The sequence below is a fragment of the Salminus brasiliensis genome, chromosome 8 (assembly GCF_030463535.1).
Source record: "Salminus brasiliensis chromosome 8, fSalBra1.hap2, whole genome shotgun sequence".
NCBI lineage: Eukaryota > Metazoa > Chordata > Actinopteri > Characiformes > Bryconidae > Salminus > Salminus brasiliensis.
In genome coordinates, this window is record NC_132885.1 from 11,291,012 (window position 1) to 11,314,479 (window position 23,468).

The following is a 23,468-nucleotide window of genomic DNA, read 5'->3' on the forward strand; positions in this document are numbered from 1 at the left end:
AGGCTTAGCACGCTGCTAATGAACTTAGCATGCACTTTCAGTGGTCGTTTGCTAATCAAGGGTCAAACGGTCATTAGAGAACTGTCCACTAATTGAGGTAAAGGGGGAAAAAGAGAGAGAGAGGGTGAGATCAGGCGGCCGTAGCGCCTCCGAGAAAACGCTCAGTGTTTTTTGGGTGAGAAAAATACTTAGTGCCAGGATTTGGGCTTCACAGGCTTGATCCTCACGTTGACCTTTGGAGACTTTTCAATTACAGGGCAGGAGTTCGGGCTGCCTCTGCGGCGACCTCGGGAAGCACGGTCCAGAGCACACCCTGAATTACGGCGACTGTACTGTTTGTACACTAAAGATGAGAAGAATACTGCTTAATAAGAGCTTTCACACCCACGGCTGTGTTGTTGTTTCCAGACTGTGCTGTTAGATGGACTTGAACTATGGGTCGGGGGATGGTGCCAAGCTGGCAGGAGTTCAAGTGCTTGTTTGAACCTTTGTAAAAACTTCCTAATGAGTGAATCCCGAGCGTCTTTTCTATACAGTGTAAAATGAGTTGTGAATAACTGGCCGAGGTGAGCGGGTCATCGGCCTTTGCTGTTAAATTGACCAGTTGTGCAACATTTTAAATTGGCCTTTGTGGCCCTGTGAAACCGTGGGTCAGACAGAGGGCGCTCAGTTGGACGACCTGATCCGACCGCGGCGTCTGTCATCTCTCGTCAGCTTGTACAGAGCCGTGTTTGTGGAATATGTACGCGTATGGTAATTTGCTTTGTTGACCGCATCTGAGATTGTGCCTCGTTCAGATACTGTTGTGTAGCTCTCACAACCTGAGCAGCCTTTGATTGTCAAAATATCAGAAACCTTTAGTTTAGCTCTGTTACTTTTTCCTCCACGAATCTTCCTCATTGGTCTCTCTTTGGGAGAAGTGTGTGCTCGTGAAGCTCTGCAACTGTTTGCCACACTCATTCTGTGGTAAAAAGACGTTTCATCCACTTTTTAACAGAAGCTAAACATTGTCCAAATGTTTGTGGACACCCTTTCTAGTGAATGCATGCTTTAAGTTGCACCCATTGCTGACACAGACGTTCTAATGTACACACAAAGCACAAATACTTCCCTTTAGAGAAGTACTGCCAATAGAATAGGATTTTCTGTAGCAGATCAACATGAACCAATTGGCACTATGCCTAATGCCAAGCGTGGGCTGGAGGGATATAAAGCCCCCCCCCCCAGCATTGAGTTCTCTGGACTGGTGATGCAGCATCTATTACATATATTAAAAACGTGGTGTTTAGAAAGACAGTTGTGTGAATATGAGCATGCAGTGTGCAAATGTGATCATGACCAGTGTGTGTTTGTGTGGTTTCCCCACAGCGTCTGAGCCAAATCTGAAACTGCGCTCCAGACTGAAGCAGAAGGTGACGGAGCGGCGGAGTAGCCCACTACTGCGGAGGAGGGACGGCCCCATCACCACAGCTAAGAAACGCTCACTGGACATGGCAGGTGAGTGTGCGCCAGTGCGGCCCACTGGGTATGGTTCATTATATACTGCTGGGGTAAAAGAATCACCTGCCCTATTAGTATTTTGTTTAGTTTTATGTGCAGTAATAACTTCTACAGTGAGGATTTAAAAATTATTCCATGACTACTCATATAAAGGTCTTATAAAACACCTGTAACTCTGTTAACTCTGGTTATCTTTGTGGAAATGCTTCTTAGTTTGGTTTTCTTTATTTCTTTATTTTATTGAAAGCATTGATTTCATTTGATAAGTGATCCCAGTATTTATGAGCTCTTGTGTACGTATGTTATTTATTTATTTATTTTATTTGTATTTTTAAAGAATCGGCCTGTAACAGTGCTCCTGGGTCAGGTCCGAGCTCACCCAACAACAGCTCCAACAACATCACTAATGAGAACGGCATCGCTGGCTCAATCTCCAACAGCCCGGTGGAGGTACTGCTCACACTCACACACTCCAGTCTCAGGTCTAAACAGCCTTATTCTGACTGCTGACTCTTAGTAATTCTGCACAATAACAAGTCTAGAATAATTGGATCTTATTCACAGACCGATCATAAAACCTACTTGTGCAGTTTTCACAAAGATTCTGACATTATGTAATACCTCAACCAATTATTAATTGACACTAATTAAAACTATTAAGCATTACTTTTTTTTACTAATTTCTCATGATAATAAATCATTATTTAACAGAACAATCTCAAGCGATACGAAATTAACGACCCCAGTTAATCATTAGCTAATGATAGACAAACAAACTAACCTATTGTTTTACATATTACACAGCTTATAAGTATTAATTATTGTGACTTCAATTATTAATTATTATTATTAAAGTCTTAATTTAGTTTTTACATGAAGTAAACATTAAATAAATTGTATTAATATTTGGTTACACTTGAAATAACAATAAAACCATAAAGAAAATTCTCTCCCACTACATATTTATGTACCAAATGATTAGTACAGTAACGATGATGTGTTATTGTTATAATGGGCTGTAGTTTGAGGGAATAGCAGGCTTAGTTGTACGCTGCTCGCTGTAATGAGGGGGTTGATGCCGACTGCGCTGGGCAGTGCTGTGGGTCCAGGCTGCTTAAGAGTGTGTCTTCTGCTCTTTACACAGCAGCGCAAAGTAGACCGCAGCCTGCAGGCTTCTGCATCGTCATCAGACAGAGCTCTTACTTTTGATCAGGGGGTTTTATTTGTATGTGTGTGTCTTTGCGTGTGTGTGTGTGTTCCCAGCCATCCCTGGCACATCGGCTAGCTGGCAGGGAGGGTCCCGTAAGCCAGTTGTCTCTATACACATCACCCTCCCTCCCCAACATCACCCTGGGTCTGCCAGCTACTGGCTCCTCGAGCGTGAGTGCATCCCTCTCTTTCTCTTTCTCTCTCCCCATCACCCCCACCCCCAACCCTACTCACTCGCTCTTTTTCCTTTCTCCGCTGTCACTAGGGGGGTCTGTTTGCGTACACATGGCCATAGAGCTGAAGGGTCCACACAGAGGGGCTGCTGTCTGGACCGTCAGTGTGCCATATGTGGCTTTTCAGCCCCACTGCCATTTCAGAAAGGGCCTATTGAGAGACAATGAGTGTCCACTGCTCTCTGACGCAAGCAGCAGCCCCCCAAAATAAAGACCTAATGCTCGTATTGATTTAAAGAGGCACATTCTCTCTTTCTCACCTTCTGTTACCCTTTATGTTCTCCTTTTTTCATGCCCTTCATTGATTTTTCTTCTATTTTCACCCCCACGCCATCCCCCTTTTCACCCCTTCTCTCTCTCTCTCTCTCTCTCTCTCTCTCAATGCCGCCTCTCTCATGGTCATTGGCCTCCCTCCGCTCTCCTTCTCTGCTATCTGCTCCTTTCGTCTCATGCACTTTTTCCTCTCTCTCTTTTTCATTCCCCCTTTGCTCTCCTTGCCTTCGAGCAGGTGGCGTCTGGTCAGCAGGAAGGTGAACGTCTGGCAATGGCGAACCTGCAGTCGGGATTACCCATAACCACTCCCTTCATCGCCGGAGCCCATCTGCCTACGTACCTGGCCGCCTCTGCTCTAGAGCGGGATGGAGGCTCCGCCCACAACCCCCTGCTGCAGCACATGGCCCTGCTGGAGCAGTCGGCCTCCCAGAACCCTCTGGTGTCAGGTGCGGATCTCACTGTATCAGAGATTAATAAGAGGAGGCTGAGTGATATGAGGAGAGGTTCGGTTCACTGGTTGAAAAATGAATGACGATGGTAGGGATGTGTGTGGGTACTTGAGTGCGCTGTTAACTGCCCAAGGTGCCAGTATTTGAGTACGGAAATCACTATTGGGGTCTTCATTAAAGAGAGTCTTCACATGAGGAATTTAAAATTTTACAGACCAGACAGGGGTTTTATTTTTCACTAGGGCTGTAAAATGGGACGTGTTTGTTCGTAGTTTGTTGCTTTATCTGTATTCATTTACAGTCCTCTCCTCCAAAACATGAGTCCCTTAACCCCTTAGAGCCTGTATGTAAGCCCACACTTCAGTTCTTCACTCTCATAACTACAGCACTATCAGACAGAACTTATACAGAACTTTCATAGGTCCTACAGTGGAACCATGTGGGTCTCCACAAGAGCAAATTAGCATGTTTTATCACTTCCTTCCCCGAGTAGATCAGACAAGACACTTCTGAAGTTTGTATCTTTTTTTGCTGCTTTAGTTAGTTTAGGATTGACTTAGACGGTCACCAATCTCCATAATTCTCTATATAAACACGCCCAAAACACATTTCATCCCACTTAAAACACACCCTAGATCATCATTTATTTTGACAATTGATTGTGGTTTAAAATAAATGATTTACATTAGTCTAGAAAAATATTAAATACATAAAACTTTGCAGAGAAGTTTATTTTTTCATTATCATCATGTTTTGGAGTGCCATGGGATAGGAACTGGGGATTGGGGACGTTTAGGAGTCTCTGTATGACTGGCTGTTTAAAATAAACAGCCAAAAAAAGGAAAAATAAATAATAAAAACTATTGCAATTTTAGCCTCATGTTAATGTTTACATATAACCCCATACTTCTCGCTCTTACTTGCTTTCTTTTTAACGTTTATTTCCCTATTTTTTCTTATTTACGTAGCTTTTCATTCGATTTTTGTGGATATGAAGTCAGTGACCGTCCAAGTATTAATTAGCAACGTTAGTCTAGCACCTCGTCTTCCATAGTTTGTTCACTTTTTTTTTCAGCGGAGTGTCATACAGTGTTAAACCTCAAACAGATCTTGACTCGGTACATTTGTTTTAACACCAGCACAGTGTGCACAGGGCTATCTGGTGGGTTTAAACCTTCCATTACACCAAACTACCACTTTACATGTTTCAGGTTCATTTGCAAGATAAACAGAGTTGAGGATTCGTCTGAACAATGAAAGCAAGGTTGAATGCTTTAGAAAGGGCCATGCGCTCATAGCAGGGAGCACACTTTCACTCTACAGGCTACTGTTTGTTGAATGTTAAGCTCTAAGTTAGACTCAAATTGGCTGTAAAGAAGCTTGGTTTTAATGAAATTACTCATAGACCGTGTTAATTAGCCTCCCACTGGGCCTGGGCTGACAGCAGTAAGCAGGGTCAATACTTCTCGCGAGCAGGAAGAGAGGAGTGGGTGTTTCCCTGGCGTAATTTGCTGTCCACTCTGACTGACGCGTTGCTGTATCATGCCTGCCTCAGCGAGGGGCAGAACCTCTTCTCTTCTCTCTCATCTGTTCGAGAGATCGTTGAAATCAGTGCACAGGAAGTACATCGGACAAATGGAGAAAGCGAGCAAGAGCAGAGTTGATGGGGCTCCACCACAGAGGGGCACTGTTACAATGACACTTAAGAAGGGTCAAGAGAGAGTGCACTCGTTCTAGTAATTGCCATTTCAGAGCAGTATTAGACAGTGGGTTCTGACCTTGTTCATCAGTGAATGGGCAGTACACACTGCATCCTACCAAACGCTTATAGGCGCCTACCTTACCGTATTTAGTGTTGCTTCCAAAATCAAGCATATTAATACGGTGTTGGTGCCCATTTGCTCCAGTGATGGTCTTTATTCTTCTGGGAAGGCTTTACTCTAGATATCAGAACATTGCAATCAGGATTGCTTGCTTTCAGCCACAAGAGCATTAGTGAGTTCAGATACAGGAGCCATTCTGGATGACCATATCCACTCTGAACGGAGCTCTGCCACTTCAGTAAGCACAGGAAACTCACTCTATCTGATGCTTAGCATTGGCCATATTGACCTGATGAACATCCTGTTCTATTGCCAATACTTCGGAGGTTGTACAAGCTGTACGTGCACAGTTCAGACCCTATGTGTCGGCAGTGAGTGCACCTTACAGCAGAAAGTTTTCTAATTAGGTTTGTCTGGAAACGTTTGAACAAGAAATGCTGCACTTACTATAAATGTAGTGGAAACAGGCAATGCTTTTTCTACACGACTCTTCTTTAGTTTAGAGCTAAAGCTACAAGACCATTAAACACAATCTACACTTCTCTCAACCTTCTAAAACCTCATCCAGAAATGACAGAAATTCACATTGTAGTTGATCATCCATTGTATTATTGATCAGTGAAGTTGATTGTTTATGGCTTCGGTTTGCGTCTTTAAGTTTTCTTGCTGCAGAGCTATGAAGCTAATGTAGCTAATAAGTAAACGCCATAAAACAGTAGAAGCAGCCGCCGGCGTCTATAGGCTCGAATTTTGCCTGTGCTTCATCCAGTTTTATTTTTATTTGAAAGTTTGTGATGTGAATGCTTGTAGAGGTGTTAATGATGAGTCTAGTATCTGTTTGATTTACCCCTGGTCCCTCATGTGTGTGCGCTCTAGGCCTGGGTACTCTGCCCCTGCAGTCCCCTTCCATCCATAAACTGCGTCAGCACCGGCCGCTGGGCCGGACACAGTCAGCGCCGCTGCCCCAGAACGCCCAGGCTCTGCAGCAGCTCGTGGTCCAGCAGCAGCACCAGCAGTTCCTGGAGAAGCACAAACAGCAGTTCCAGCAGCAACAACTTCATATGAGCAAGGTAGCCAACACACCCTCCATCCACACTCCATCCACCATCCTTCTCCCCTCGTTCACTGCCACTGCCTCTGTGTGCTGTATCCCTTTAAGTTCCCTCTGTCACCATGGTAACCAGTAGGATGCGCACCCCCTATATGGTCAAAGCGGAAGCTCTGCTGTATGTGTGTGTGTGTGTGTGTGTGTGTGTGTGTCCATGCTCTGCGCTTTTGAGGATGCAGTGTCATGAGATGAGCGTGGGCGTAGGGACTTACTCCTGTAATAACTCTCCTGTAATAACACCACCCCTCCCTCCCTTTCACACTCTCTCTCTACCTTTCTCCACCCCCCCCTCTCTCTCTCTCTCTCTCTCTCTCTCTCTCTCTCTCTCTCTCTCTCTCTCCCTAGTTCCCCACTTTCCACTTTTTCTTTTCTTCACACTCTCTCCCTCTCTCTTTCTCTCTCTCTCTCTCTCTCTCTCTCTCTCTCTCTCCCTCTCCCTCCCAACACTTACTCCTCTCATTCCTTTTCTCCCTTTTCTCTCTCTCCCCTCTCATCCCTCCTTTTTGATCCTTCCCTCCCTGTTCTCTCTACCTTGCTCCCTCCCTCCCCTCCCTCACTTTCTCTCCATCCCTGCCTCTCCGCCCTTATCCCTTTTCTTTTACTCTCTCTCTCTCACTCGCTCCCTCCCTCTCTCTTTCTCTCTCCCTCCCTCTCTCTTTCACTCTCCCTCTCCTCATGCACTCTCTCGCCTCTCTCCTTCTTCCTTGCTCTCTCTCTTTCCTCCATCCTTTTCTGTCTGTCTCTCTCTCTCTCTCTCTCTCTCTCAGCCCCCCCCCTTCATGATTGCTGGTAATATAGGCCTCTGCAGATTTTTTACCCACTCCAAGACAAACAGGAGCAACAGGAGAAAGGGAAGGGAACTATAGATTAGTGTTCTTTTAGAAGCAGCAGGATGATCTAGGAGGAGGGAGTGGGGAGGCCCCTGTACTAAACATCGTTCTTCCTGGAAGTGGGCCTGTTTGCTCCCTCTGCAGATGTTGGAGGAATGTAATGCCTCCCTGGTATTTCCACTGTTTACGTACAGAGATAGAAACTGCAGCTCAGGGTTTTTAGCAGCCGAACAGATACGAGCAGGAACAGAAATTGTTTAGGCGAGTGTCTCCACATGCTCCACTTGTTGCTCTTGTGTAGACTGTTTGTGTCGTACTCTTGGCAGGGCTGTGTCTTTTAATATTAGAGCTTTATAGAGAACTGACTCACTGTAAATACTTTCTTACTCATTTCCTCCCCTCCTGCATCTCGCCTCCGACACCCTCTCCTTTAATCTGGCCGCTTGGTGCGTTTCTGTTTTCCTTCACTTTATATGAAGATCAGTTGAAAGGCTGTGCAGCTGTTCGGCCGTGGTGAATTTCCACTTTAAGCGAGCGAGTGAGGAGAGGGAGAAAGAGAGAGCGAGTGAGTGAGCGAGGGAGAAGGGGGGGAGAAAAATGAAAATAGCAAAGCTTGTTTGGAAAACAGAGGACGGGGATGAGGCAATTGCCGAGCGCTCTGACGTCAATGATGTTCCCTTGGCTCTGAGCCAGGGGGCCGAGTTGTTGCCAGCTTTGGCTAGGACTCTGTGTGTGTGTGTGTGTGTGTGTGTGTGTGTGTGTGTGTGTGTGTGTGTGCTTGATATTACTGTGGCGACAGGGCAGGACACAGCTGCTTAAGAAAGCAGACGGAGTGGAAGGTGAACGTGAAGAACAGCACAATCTTCTCCACTCTTTTTTTCTCTGCTTCTCGTTTGTCTTTTTCTGATCTCGTCCCTCCATTCCTCCTCTCCTATCTTCTGTTCTTCTGTCCCTTTCGCCCTGATAGGTCTGTTGCTTCAGCTTGTTTTTCCCTCTGTGTGTGTGTTTTATTGAGAGATCGTGTTGCTGGTCTGTGAGCCCAACACTGTTTCTCATGGTTCGCTCTCTCTCTATGCAGAGTTTCATCTTCTGGCTCTTCAGTAAAAGATCCTGGCCAGGCTCAGTGAGGGAGCGGTCAGCTCTCAGGGCCTCCTGCCTCCTCAGCTCACTGTATCACTGCTGCTAATACGTTGACACAGTAAAAGCTCTGACGTACTTAACGTTTGTCAGTAATCAGTGTTGGTTTGAGTCTTAGCTCAGATGTTTCCTCTTTGTTTATGCAGGTTATCAGCATGTAATCCACTGCCTGGACCTGTGTTTATCATGCTTATTGGGTTCCCCAGTGGCACAGGTGTCTAAGGGGTTGCCCTGTCACATTAGCCTCATCACCTTATCATTAGCATATTCTCAGTAGTGCCACAAAAGTCTCAGGTTGTCAGTATTATCCAATCAGCAAGCTGGTATATTGATTCAGCCTTTATATACGTATGCATACTGCTTTCTACAGTGCTTGCTCCCTAAAATCTAGCAGTGAAATTTTCACAGGCAGGCAGGATTGGTATGTTAAAAAAGCGTGTCTATGCACACTATCTTAAAACCCCAAGCTTTGTATATGTGGATACATGAACCATTCCTCATTCTCATAACGTCATAACATCCATAGATTGATAGTTTCAGAAGAATTCCTTGAAATTGAATAACGTGCCTAAATGCAGCATTATGCTAGAGTCTATAGCATTGCTCCTGGGCTTCCTCTACAGCTGGAGAGTGGAATTCATTAGTAAACACAAACTGCGCTTTGAGCACCCCCTCATGGACAGCTGTACACCTGCATGTGTTGACAAGTGCAAGTGAGGCCCCCTTTACATCTGACCTGACAGATCCTGTCCCCCCTGGACACATCGTATCCCCTCTGACGTCATCTTACAGACCTCAATAAGTTAGCTAGCCGTTGTAGCTAGCATGCTACTCGTTAGCCAGATGATGTAGCTGGATGATGTAGCTAGCTTGTTATCCAGTCGAGCTGAACCCCCTTCGATTAGCCAGCGAGTTGTGCCCCCACTCACAGTATGTTTTTATCTAGTGGTTGTTGTTTTTTTATCGCTTTATTATTTTATTTGGATCCCAATTATCTGCTGCTTGCTCCAGGTTAGCTCATTAGCGGATAGCAAGTGCACGATGCTTTATATGCCAGCATAGCAACGACAATGTTATATCGTTGAACTTCCTAATAAGTGTTTAACATTTAATAAATAAAATTGAAGCCTTAGCAGCCTTCCAGTCCAGAGGGGCAATGAGAGAGATGCCATTCTCTCTGTTACAGTCGGTGTAGCATCAACATCATGTTGAATGTTAAAGGGGGAATTGCCTATCCTAATGTTGCTTTAGGATTAAAAACTGAATAAGCAGCCCCTCTCTCTCTCTCTCTCTCTCTCTCTCTCTCTCTCTCACACACTCTCTATCTGATAGATGATGGCTAAGCCCAGCGAACCGGGCCGGCAGCACGAGAGTCACCCCGAGGAGACGGAAGAGGAGCTTAGAGAGCACCAGGCCCTGAACGACTCAGCAGAGGGCCTTCCCAGAGGGGTCACCATCAAACAGGAGCCGCCTGACGAATTGGAGGAGGAGCTACAGCAGAGAGAGAGACAGGCCGAGCAAGAGCTGCTCTTCAGACAGGTGAGAGAGCGAGAGTGAGTGAGAGAGAGTTAACACTTGCTTGCTTATCTGGCAAATACATTCACCCACAGTGAAACATTAAGCCCGTGGTGTTTAAAGCTCATCTTCGCTCGCTTTTTATTGAATTTGCATGTGGACTGCGCTGTAAAGGATGCTTTTTGGCTTGTGCTTCAGAGACATGCAGACACCCACACAGTCAGGCCTGAACACACACACACACACACACACACACACACACACACACACACATATAGTGTCATGTCTCTCTACACCCCCACTCGAGTGAGGGCAGCAGCGTTGTCTGTGGGTGAGCAGGATGGAGGGAGCAGCAGAAGGTGGTGGAGGAGGTGTAGAGTGGAGTACCAGTCAAAAGTTTGGACACATCTGAAGAAATTCATCATTTGGAGCTAAAACTTGTGCTTGAAATTTATTTTGAACTCAGATTTGAGTGGATTTAATGGACGTATGAATTTGTTTAGAAATGAACGAATCACAAGTTTATTCCCTGTTATGAAACCCTGCCCAAACGAGTGTGCCACGTGTGAACAGGTCCTGAGGGAGAAGAGTATGCGCTGACAGGGTAGAGTAATATTACAGGATTTTACACACAATATGACTTGGGATCTCGTGCGACTCCACTAAAGTCACATCAACATCATGTTGAATTTTGAGGTAAAATGTTTACATAATGTTGCTTTAAGATAAAAACTGAATAAGAAGCCTCTCTCTATTTCCTGCACGCTGTCTGAAGGTTGGACACATCTGAATGCATGTTTTCATTTGGATTTGAAGGCCTTTATTTGATATTGCTTAACATTGACTTGTAACACAGATATGACTGAATTTAATGGTTGTGAGTTATTAAAATATTAATAAATAAAGAAGACCTGAGTTTATTCCCTGTTATTAAGAAATTCTTAAAATGTGTGCAGGCACAGCATGATCCTAATTATTACTTAGAATTATGATGTGATTGTCTAAATAGCCCCTTTTGCCTGACGGTCAGCATTTTTAATTGTGGTCATTTCATATTTTCGCTTTATTATTCTAAAATATGAAAGAGTCAAAGAAAAATCTTTCTCCAGATAAACATTCCCACACTTTTAACACCTTATATCCAGAGGTGAAAGAGGTCTTTGAAGTCGTCTGTCCCTCGTTCACTCATGCAGCTGAAGTGCATAACTGAAAAGCATGTTTGGCTACGAACAGAGAAAAAGGTCTTAGTGGAAGCACACACTAAATGTCCAAATGTTTGTGGACATTCCTTCTAAGTTGCACCCATTGCTGATACAGATGTGCAAATGCACGCACACACACACACAGCTTGTCTAGTGTCTTTAGAGAAGTACTGCCAATAGAATAGGACTAATAATAGATAAACATGAACTTATTGGCACCATGCCGCCTAAGACTAAGGCCATCTTAATGCTAAGTTCCATCCAGTACTTTTGGGATGTTAGTGAGTTGGGGATGAGGTGGGGTGATGATCATCCAACACCCTGAACTCATTAATGCCCTTGTCACTGAATGCAATCAAATCTTCACAGCAGTGGTTCAGAATCTATTAGAAAGCCTTCCCTGGACAGTCGAGACAGGTACTCCAACAGAAGCAGGATAAGCTCTTTTTTGGTAATACCATTGATTTCAGGAAAAAGACAAATAAATGATCAAGTGTCCAAAAACTTTTGTCCATGTACTGTATTTTACTTTTAACCTCGCGTTTTAACCAAATCTCTGATTGTGTGAAGTTGTGGGATGTTGTTTTTTTTTTCCTTCTTTTTTTTTTAAGCATGTGTAAAGATCGCCATCTTCTGGCTGCTTTTGTTACAGCAGGGTTTTATTTAAGACCTGTGCTTCTTCCTGGTGTCCCAGTTTCTTATCAGATACCTCAAGTGAAAATGTTGCCCTGTGTGTTTTCGGCTGAGCAGCAGGCTCTCCTGTTAGAGCAGCAGAGGATCCATCAGCTGAGGAACTATCAGGCATCGATGGAGGCCGCTGGCCTGTCCGTTACGTTCCCCGGACACCGCCCGCTGTCCAGAGCACAGTCGTCCCCAGCCTCAGCTACGTTCCCTATCGTGGTGCAGGAGCCACCAACCAAACCACGCTTCACCACTGGTCAGTTAAACTACCCCATTTACTTTTATTATTTTTTTCTTTTAAATTTATTCCATTTACTTTGAATGCTGTTTCTCAAATTTGACAGGAGCTCAAATGTCTCTCACAGTATATCAATATTATATCAATACCACTTCCTCTAATAATAATAATAATAATAATAATAATGTAAACCACAGTAATTAGTGTAAACTGTTCTCATATTTGAACAGCATTCACAGGCAGACGTATCTTCCCTAAATTTGATATATTTTCAATAACTTTAATGCTCTAGTAGTGTCTGCTGTGTGCCTCTAGTATCGCTATAAATATAAATATCTGATCAGATCTGGCAATAGCAGATGCTCAGTATTAAAGGATTGAGCTGCCCTCAGCGCTTAACCTACACTTAGTGGTGGGTGCCAACTTTGTGGTGGTGGTTGAAAGCCTGTGTTACTAAACAACAGAACCAGATTGCAGGGTGTTCTTGTGTGGGTGTAATACAAACCTGCTCTGTTCAAGTGTGTATATATGTAGATAGCTGTTTGAGCAGAGCTCCTTTACTTGTGGTTGCTTTATTTCTGTGCTTTCATATTACTTCTCTACACATCTCAGATTTCTGTGTGCATCTACAATAAAACAGCATTTTGGCCTCTCATCATGGCCTTGCATTTCTCTCTAATATTCCAAACTATTCTCAAACAGTGGTCCGTCCTCGACTGCTTTTCTGCTCAGCACACTTTCGTCTTGCCCTCTTAGCAAACAGAAGAGGCTCCAGAGAGCGTTTCTCATGTCTGTGTGTGAGAGAGAGAGAGAGAGAGAAAGAGAGATAAGAAAAAGCATCACCAAAAAAACAGCAACAAAAAAACGCTTTAATGGATGAGTGTGAAGGAGTCTTAGCTCTTTAACACAGAGGCCAGTATTTTTGTCCTTTATTAGTCGTCGTCTTCTTTATTAATAATACTTGATAGATTTTTTTTGTGTAACAGGCTACTTTCTGTTCAAGAAAAGGTTTAAATGGAAATATTTTTGTCCAAAAACATGTATTTTTCCAGTTTTTAATCCATTTTTCAGATTTTTAAACTGAATATAATATATAATATTTTAGTAAATAGGTCAATAGAAATTCTTCAGAATTTCATGGAATATGGTTTCTTTCTATTTTCTTAAATTAAAAGTTATTGAAAAATAAAGTAATTGTAAAATGATTAATTATTAGTAATTAATTATTTTTGTTTGTTTGTTTTTTGTTTTTGTTTTTTTGACAGTGTAAAATAGTTATTTCTTAAACTCCACTTCAGGGCCCCACAGACAGTCCAGATTTGTACTCCAGCCCAACTCACAACACATGGTGAGGTGGTGCAAAATTCTAGACTGTTGGGAGGATTCCTGCGGACCACTCTGAGAATATTACCATGCATATGTTCTGTTGATTTAAAGATATGAATGGCAATATTCACTGGAAATAATTAGTGTTTAATCAAAATAAAGCCCTGAATTGAGAATCAATTCTAATCTGTTTTACCATGGCCGCAGTGGACGTGACAAGCATCAGCTACTCTGGGGCAGATTAAAGGGGATGAACACTGTACCCTCTCCCTGAATGCATCATTGACGGATGGCTAATACGTTCAGGACATTGACTGATCACTGACTGTAGTGATGATTTGCGTGTCTGTGTTCGTGTTCACAGGGCTGGTGTATGACACTCTAATGCAGAAGCACCAGTGTATGTGTGGTAACACCAACACCCACCCGGAGCATGCAGGCCGCATCCAGAGCATCTGGTCCAGGCTGCAGGAGACCGGACTGCGCGGCAAGTGTGAGGTACCAAACCTGAAACAGTTCACAAATAAAGATAAAGTAGATCAAGTCTCACTGTTTACAGATCGTTATCATTTACAAAATAACCTGACCCAATGGTGGCCAATAACAACTCCACAAACTCCTGATGGCTGCAGTGTTTCTCGTCTGTAGAGGGCACTGTCAAGCCATCCATAAAGCTGCATGTGCTCTTATTAAACGCTCTCCATAAACCACTGCACATGAAGAGCACAGCCAAGAGGTGATGGAATGTGTTTAGTGAATTGCCGAGAGAGACAGATGGACAGTGAGACTGACTGGGTTGCCTGTTTAATCTCATTAGATTAAGAGAGATGTGCGAGTTTAGCGCCCCTCCCTTTTTCTCAGAGTAGTTAAAAAGCCACAAGTCAGACTCCATGAAGAGCCGGAGATGTTTCTTTTTGAGCTTAAACCAGGGCCGTGCTAATCCGTCTGAAATACCACAGGATTCACATAACATTAGCCACACACACAGTATGAGTGCATTAGCCACACACAGCATGATATTAAAAGTATCAAATCAGGATTATTTTCACATCACATTAACACCGATGTAAAGATGAGTGAAAAAGTAGGTACACAAATATATACAAAATAAGAAATCCAGAATGTATACGCATCAACTTACACCATGCACACAGTATTGAACTGTTTAAAATGCACAGGTCTAGTATATAAACCATCAAATATACAGATGTTTACATTACTATTCACATACACTACACTTGAATTCCCATCTTATTCAATGTCTGTGGGTGGGGAGATGTCTTTGGTGGGTGCAGTGTGACTGAGCTGTTGGTCACAGTTCCAGTAAGTAAGTAAATAACAGTGTGCACAGTGTGTTTGTGGGAAGTAAAGGTGTGATGAGACTGACTGGACTGATACACTGTACTACTGGCAGTTCAGCAGCTGTCTCAGAACTGGCTGGTTATGCCTTTGGTGTAAAGTCACTTTAACACCACTTAAGGCTGTCATTATGCACACAGAGAAGTACTGATACAATCATAGATATGCTTAGCAGTAGTAATAGTAACGCAGAATCAGTACCATCATATATGCAGCTTATCCAGAATGCAGTGGCACGGGTCGTCTTCAACGTTTCCAAATTCAACCATGTGACTCCTCTGCTGCGTTCTCTCTTCACTTCCTGTAGCTGATTCAAAACCTTGACGCTGGCCTACAAAGCCAAGAATGGACCAGCCCCTCCGTACTTGACCTTCGAGCTTCAAGTACGGCTCGGCTTGACCCACCATCCCTTAAAATCCACGGAATACAAGCATCCAGGCTTTTTTCTGTCCTGGCACCAAAGTGGTGGAACGAACCTCCGCTGGGTGTCCGAACGGCAGAGTCGCTCACTGTCTTCAAACGCAGACTCAAGACCCACCTCTTCCAAGAGTGCTTGGGTGAATAGTAGAGTACTATAGTCTCCATATTGACTTGTGTTTATTAATGTCTAAACTTGGATGTATCTTTACATTTTTTGTCTATTCAAACTAGCTGAGGTTTTTCTTGGGTAAATAGCAAAGCACTTTTGTAAGTCGCTCTGGATAAGAGTGTCTGCTAAATGCCTTAAATATAAAAGTAAATATCCAAATACAGTTTGAAGGTGTGGAGTGTAGCAGATGCAGGGAATGGAGGGTAGTCAACTGGTCTGGGGCAGGTGAGAAATAATAAGGAGCCTCCGATGTCCGTCTTCCATCAGTGTCAGGCCAGGCAGTTGGACAGTGGTTAACTCAGGATAGAGGAAGGAGATGGAACTGGTTTGGATTCATAGAGTAAAGGATGGCAGTGTTTGTTTGAGCAGGATGCTCAAGATTTCAGGTTCGTGCCAACACACCGCCCTAATCTGTAGTTTCTAAATGTTATCTGGCTAATTGTGGAAATACTTGCGCGATACCTCTCAGAGTTGGTACGTTATCAGCCTGGACACCTGCAGTGGGTCATTCTTCTGCTGTGGCATCATGCAGATCATTGTGACTAAGTCTGGACTGCTGTCTAATGGCCTTCGCTGGATCTAATCTCTCCTACCTCAGCTCGCTCCTGCTCCATTGCGTCAGAGCTTTTAGGGCCAGTCGCGTAGCTGCCGTCTCTGTTTTCCTTCAAACAAACAAGTAAACAAGCCCAGCAACAACGGCGAGTGTCTGAGGTCTGAGCTGAGTCTCTCTCTCCGCCACCCCCCCCTCTCTCTCTCTCTCTCTGCATGGTATGGGAAGTGGGAGTAGTTAGCTCTTCTGTGAGATTGTTTATTGTTCTGCGCGATGGGAACACAGAATTGGGCCTCAATTAAAGGCAGTCATGACTCTAATACCCCCTAATCTACAGCAGGGGGGCCCTTAAAGAGAGTAGAGCTGTTTCATGCTGCCGCCAGGCTCAGCCGGGGCCCCTGAGGGCCCCTTTTAACTGCCCCTGCTGTTAAACCTGAGAGCTAATACACTCTCCCCTGCTGCAGGTGTCACCATAACTTCCACACACACACACACACAGGTGAGCGACTCTCTCCCTCTCCTCAGCGGACCCCTGTGGCCTGGCTGGTTGCCATGGTGGCCCATTGCTGTTAAAGCTGAGAAAGCTCAGGTTATTGCAGAGCTACAGCAGCTTTCCAGCTCTGGAGCTTTGTTGTGGAGCTAAAGCAGACTCGGGAGGCTAGTAATCCTACAAATGCTAAAACTCCATGCCCAGTGCTAACACCTACTGCAGCCCTCGCATTTATAAAACCTTCCCCTTATTTTAGATTCAGAGGATCACTCAGGACAGGCTCAGTGTTTGGAGTTTGCTTCTTTTAGAGGATCATTGTAGCTACAAGGCTAATGTACACTAAATGGACAAAAGTATTGATACACCTGCTTATTCAGTTTTTTTCCTAAACCAAAGCATATTAAAAAAAAGAATTTGTCCTGCTTTTGTAGGAGTAAGTGTCTCTACTGTCCAGGGAAGGCTTTCCACTAAGCTTTGGTGCATTGTTGTGAAGATTTGATTGCATTCAACAACAAGTGCATTAGTAGAGATCAGAATGTTTGATGATCACCAGTCACAACTCATCCCAAGAGTGTTGAATGACGCATCATCCATCATTCCAGGGAACACAGTTCTTCCACTACTCCACAGCTCAGTGCTGGGGGGGCTTTATACCCCTCTAGCCAATGCCTGACATTAGGCATGGTGCTAATAGGTTCGTATTTATCTGCTCCAGGGGGTCCTATGCTATTATCAGTACTTCTCTACAGCGACTAGACAAGCTGTGTGTGTGCATTTGCATAGCTGAGTCAGCAACATAAAGTTGCTGAATGGATCCATTAGAAGTGGTGTCCACAAACATTTGGACATATACTGTGACTGTGAAGTTTTGAATTTTTGAGTCTTTGAAATTTAACCTTTTGAACTTTTGCTTTAATTTACATGATGGACCATCCATCGCCTCACCAATTTCTTTTTTCTGTCTGTGTCTGTCTGTCTGTGTCTGTGTGTGAACAGTGTATCCGGGGCAGGAAAGCCACACTGGAAGAACTGCAGACAGTCCACTCTGAAGCTCATGTAATGCTCTATGGAACCAACCCACTGAGACAGAAACTAGACAGTAAGTGAGGCACATACACAATGTGTTTAGACCTGCAGATCTGTGCACATGTTTTAGGCACTACAGAAACTTTCTTTGAACACGTTTAATCGTGAGTGTTTTTAATATATTAGAAAAATGAGTATTTGATATGTCTTAGTAAAGTGACATTTTGCTTAGAAGGACAGAATGGATTTATACAGATTTACTGTGATGAGAGACTGACTAGATTAACTACATATTGGATGCTAGCCAAACATACTTTTTGTAGATTGTTACTGTCATGCAAAAACCTGGTATCTCCCGAATTGTAACTTTACAGGAGAAGAAAAAAATAACTTTGAGCATTTCTATTGGTCCATTCATCATGACACTTTGACACAATTTAAATAACAGCTGTCTGATTCACACTGTATCAGAATGCAAAAATGGAGATACAAGATTTTTCCAGGACCGCAATGATATGCAACAATATACATCAACTGCCTTAACATTAGTACCACTGACTGGTGAAGAGAAAAAAAAGCATTGATCATCCTGATATTCAGTGGTATCTGTCAAGGGGAGGATATATTAGGCAGGGAGTGAACAGTCCATTCTTGAAGGTGATGAAGGTGTTAAAAACAGGAAAGAAAGTAAAAGCATAAGAATCTGAGCCACTCTGACTAGAGTCAAATTGTGATGGCTAGAGCATCTTGGTGTCCAGTAAGCCAGTACCTGCCAAACGTGCTCCACAACAACTGCTAAGCCAAGACAGGGTCACAGGCACCCAAGGCTCATTAGTATCTGTTGCTACCGTCTTGGTGCCAGATAGCACGGATTGTCTTCAGAGGTCAGAATGGTCCAAACTGCCCCCAATGCTTAGATCACAAGGGGGACCTATTCCAGCACACAGGTGGTACCGCCTAATGGGTGGGAATAAGTCCTTTATTAATGGTGGTGTCCGTTGTCATGAAAAGCTTCTGAACTCATCCTTACCAACCTTACAGTAAAGTGTTGTTTTGCCCCCCCCCCCCCCCCCTCCTCTCTGCTAATCATGCTAGTGTGTCTCCACTATATTTACCCTGCTTTCAACTCACAGTGAATAGGCCAGTTCCTTCCCAAAGCCTCCACCCCCCACCTCTCCTTTCCCACCTTTTTTCAGCAGTGGTCATGATTTGAATCTGCCCCTGAGCTGTCTGTCAAGGCCACCACCACCACCACCACCACCAGTTTTCCATGACTTCAGCCTGCCGTGCTTTCATTCAGAGATTAAACAGCGTTTCAACATTGTGCTTTCATTCAGCGATTAAACACACCCCACGCATGGTTTAACAGCAGGCCCTGTACTGTAGTTGACCCACACACATGCAGGCACCCACATACAGGCACACACATACACACACACACACACATGCACACTAAGGGTTGCTGAATACAGCACTCTGGAGTGAGCCAGAGGCTTTATACAGCTGGACAGAGCAGCTTAGAGAGAGAGAGAGACTCGACGATGGGACAGTAGGTATGCACTGGACTTTACACTGAGCATTAGTGACTGGGAGACAGTGACAGTGGTGGTGATGCTGGTTCACAAATACCTGTACCTGTGTAGCTATAGATGATGATGATGATGACGATGATAATAATCTGCCAACACCGTTCCTCTCCATCCCCCTCCCCTGTCTTTCTCTCTTTTCTCTTTATCCCTCTTTTTCTCTCCCACCCTCCTTTTATCTCTTCCTCTCTCTACCTTCCTCCCTCCTTCCCTCTCTTTCTCTCCCTATATTTATCCCTACCTTTCTCTTTCTTTCTCCCTCCATCTCCCTTTCTTTGCTCTTTCTCTTTATTCACACTTCACAATCTCTGTTTCTCCCTCTCTCTCTCTCTCTCTCTCTCTCTCTCTCTCTCTCTCTCTCTCTCTCTCTCTCTCTCTCTCTCTTCCTCCCTCTCTCTGTCTCTCTCTCTCTCTCTCTCTCTCTCTCTCTCTCTCCCCCCCCCTCGTCTTCAGGTTCTGTGACACCCATGTTCGTGAGGTTGCCCTGTGGGGGTATTGGGGTAAGTGTTCCTCTCTTTTCTCTCTCTCTCTCTCTCTCTCTCTCTATGGTGTGTAAATAATGCCGCTGTTTGTTCTCCCGTGAGCCCCCCCACCCCCAAAACTCCAGCGGCAACAAAAACTGTTGCTGTGCTTTCCGCCGAGCGGGTAATTGTGTCCAGATGTTTTCTATAAACAAGCTGTGTGCAGTGAATATGGGGGTGGTAGTGTGTATGCGCGCGTGTGTGTGTGTTTGAGAACAGTTTTGGAGGTGTGTGGGTGTAATCTTTGTATTTTGAAATACATGTCCAATTGTTTGTGGACACCCCTTCTAATTAAAAGCAATCAGCTTGTCTAGTCCCTGTACAGAAGTATTGCTAAATGAACAGAACTGGCAGATAAACATGAAGCTATTGGCACCATGTCTAACGACAGGTGTGGGCTAATATAAACCTCCCTGACATTGAGCAGTGGAACTGTGTCCTCTGGAGTGATGGATGGTGCTCCATCCAATACTTCTGGGATGAGGTGGGGAGTTGGGGATGACCTCACCAACTTTTGTCACAGAATGCAATCAAATCCTTACAGCAATGCTACAAAGATCTAGTAGAAAGCCTTCTTCCTTGAAAGTAGAGACAGTGACTCCAACAAAAGCAGCAAAAGCTCTTTTTATTTATTTATTTATTTTTTTTTTTTAAATACCCTTGATTTGGGAAGACCCAGTAGTTTTGTCTCGGTAGTGAACATTAGCCTCGTAACTCGTGACACTAGTGGAACCACTCTGCAGGATGAAAAACTAGCATTCTTTACATGTAAGTTGATCTAGAACTACTACCCCCTCCCCACTGTTCATCATTACATGTTGGGACAGTATTAAGGGCAGCTGATGTATTTAAATTATGTAAAATAATAAATAATTACCCAGCCAGGAATGCAGGACCTGTCCTGGCAGTGGTCTCATGCTGTGCTAATTATTGCCAGGTTTACTTGTGTCTATAGTTCTGGCCTGGTAGTGGATGTGTTGATCAGTGTATACATCACTGCTACACAAATACCTTCTACCTCTGAAACAGCAACTTTACAGAAGAAGGAAAAACCTTTTTATTCCAAGTCTTTTTGGAGCATTTCTATTGTTCTATTCATCATGAAACAATCAAAAAGTGAAAAATGGCAAATATGGAAATATAAGGTTTTGCGCTGCAGTGGTAGTATATAACGTGTATGTGTGTGTGTATGTACATGTGTATGTATGTGTGTGTGTATATATATATATATATATATATATATATATATATATATATATATTACAGTTCTGTGAATGTGAAATGGTAGTGTTGAATTCAGTGTGTGTGTGTGTGTGTGAGAGAGAGAGAGAAAGAGAGAGATATGGACTATGGGGTGCAGGTTAACCCCGTCAGCGCTGTTGTTTGCGGGTTGATGAATGGCAGGCGGGTCTGGCGGGCTGCTGCGGCGGGCCCGGTGCTGCTTGGTGAGAAACAGAAGGTTTCTGGACTCTTTTATGGAAATGAAACAAAATTGTTGTCTTCCTGCGTCTCCACAGCGAGCCTCCGCTCCCAAAATTAGCCTGTCAGAGTCAGGAGAGACTGCCTTTCTTCATTCCAACACGCTCTGCACTCACCACCCCCCCTCCATCTCTGTCCATTAACAGCCCCCGTTTCTCCCTCACACACATCACACACTCTTTATTGCCTGTGTTTCCTCACACACACACATACAATACATAACCTCCTGGCCTTCTCTCAACTCTGTCTGATCAGCTAGTCTCTCGCACACTCTCACTTACCCACTTTCTCTCTCTTTTGCACTCACTCTTCCTCTCTCTCACTCACTAACTCACTCTCACACTCTTGCTGTGTTGTTCTCTCGCACTCATTGATTCTCTCTCCTGTTCTCACTCTCTCGTTTTCTATCTGACTCTCTCGCGCTCTCTTGTACTCACTTTTGCCCTCTTGTTTTTTTCTCATTCTGTAGTTCTCTCTCACTCTTGTTCTTTCTCATTCTCTCCTGGACTCTCTCACTCTTGTTCTTTCTCAGTCTCTCTTGGACTCTCTCACTCTTGTTCTTTCTCATTCTCTCCTGGACTCTCTCACTCTTGTTCTTTCTCAGTCTCTCTTGGACTCTCTCACTCTTGTTCTTTCTCAGTCTCTCCTGGACTCTCTCACTCTTGTTCTTTCTCAGTCTCTCCTGGACTCTCTCACTCTTGTTCTTTCTCAGTCTCTCCTGGACTCTCTCACTCTTGTTCTTTCTCAGTCTCTCTTGGACTCTCTCACTCTTGTTCTTTCTCAGTCTCTCCTGGACTCTCTCACTCTTGTTCTTTCTCAGTCTCTCTTGGACTCTCTCACTCTTGTTCTTTCTCAGTCTCTCCTGGACTCTCTCACTCTTGTTCTTTCTCAGTCTCTCTTGGACTCTCTCACTCTTGTTCTTTCTCAGTCTCTCCTGGACTCTCTCACTCTTGTTCTTTCTCAGTCTCTCCTGGACTCTCTCACTCTTGTTCTTTCTCAGTCTCTCTTGGACTCTCTCACTCTTGTTCTTTCTCAGTCTCTCTTGGACTCTCTCACTCTTGTTCTTTCTCAGTCTCTCCTGGACTCTCTCACTCTTGTTCTTTCTCATTCTCTCTTGGACTCTCTCACTCTTGTTCTTTCTCATTCTCTCCCGGACTCTCTCACTCTTGTTTTTTCTCAGTCTCTTGCTCTCACCTTCTCTCTCACTCTTGGTCCTTTTCATTCTCTCGCTGTCACTCACACTCTTGTTCTTTCTCACTCTTGCTTGGTCTTTTTCAGTCTCTCACTCTCTCACTCTTGCTTGTTATTTTTCATTCTCGTGCTCTTACACTTTAGCACTTACTCATTCCCTCTCTCACTCACACACACTCGGTTAGAACTTGTATTGAAGCTAAATGTACCCAAAGTATTAGTATCTATATTTTATTTAATTTCATTAAGACTCAACATTAATATTATAATTTTTTGACCTAATTTAGGTTATTTTATTTGGCAGCTGTATTTTATTTTATGCATTTGTATCTTATATTTTATTCTCTTTTTTTTTATTATTTGAGTGGACAGATATCAAAGCATTGCACTGCTAGTTGCACTGTGTATAACTGTGTATGTGACAAACTTTGAACTTGAAGTTAAGATGTCACTGAACTTCTGATGGACCGTGTTCCTCCACTCACTCTTTCATTCTCTTTCTGTCCTGCAACCTTGCTCTCTGTCTCTGCTCTTTATTTTTTTAAGCTGTAAATGCACCACAGACTCCTAATTCGTGACAGAGTCATTCTTGGCCCAGCTTGAAAAGGGTCCTTTTTTCATTATTTCTTTCTTTCTTTTTCTTTTTCTGTTTTTTTAAACACTGCCCTTGAGCGCTCATGCCATTGAAGGCTAAATTCATAAATTGCTGTAGAATATGTATGCAGAGAGGGAGCCCCAGGATTTACCTCGCAGAACTCTGTAGTGCTCATGGCCAGGCAGAGAGATATTAGCCACCCTGACCTGCACATGATATTGAAGTACTCTACACTGCTAAAGCAAGCAGTACTGTACTGTCAATACTGAAATGGGTTTATTCTAATGAAGTGGTTCATTGGAAAGTGTTGAATGGATACTCCAGTCTTTTTCAACCTGAAGTACACTTTGTCCAAATAGTGGTGGCTCCTGTGTGGCAGAACCACACTGGAATTCAGTGAGCTCTTTAGAACCACCCCTTATTTCTCCCCTAATGAGAGTAAAGGCAGACTGTATGGCAAGGTGCTTGATCTTACACATCTGTGACAAAGCGACTAAAAGAAACTTCCGATTAAGATGTGTCCAAATACTTTTGTCAGTTTGGTGTATATGTTAAATA

At 43.8% G+C, this 23,468-nt stretch overlaps 1 protein-coding gene across 3 annotated transcripts in view; it reads left to right on the forward strand.

Moving 5' to 3' along the window:
• The window catches only part of hdac4 (histone deacetylase 4), a 218,393-nt gene that overhangs the window by 159,489 nt on the left and 35,436 nt on the right, over positions 1-23,468 (forward strand). For all 3 annotated transcript variants that reach the window (XM_072685601.1, XM_072685604.1, XM_072685602.1), the window contains 10 exons: positions 1,369-1,497; positions 1,838-1,950; positions 2,764-2,880; positions 3,451-3,661; positions 6,364-6,557; positions 9,895-10,101; positions 12,030-12,216; positions 13,889-14,022; positions 17,509-17,611; positions 19,578-19,624. In XM_072685601.1, coding sequence (XP_072541702.1) covers positions 1,369-1,497; positions 1,838-1,950; positions 2,764-2,880; positions 3,451-3,661; positions 6,364-6,557; positions 9,895-10,101; positions 12,030-12,216; positions 13,889-14,022; positions 17,509-17,611; positions 19,578-19,624 — 1,442 coding nt within the window. The remainder of the gene's footprint in view (positions 1-1,368; positions 1,498-1,837; positions 1,951-2,763; positions 2,881-3,450; positions 3,662-6,363; positions 6,558-9,894; positions 10,102-12,029; positions 12,217-13,888; positions 14,023-17,508; positions 17,612-19,577; positions 19,625-23,468) is intronic.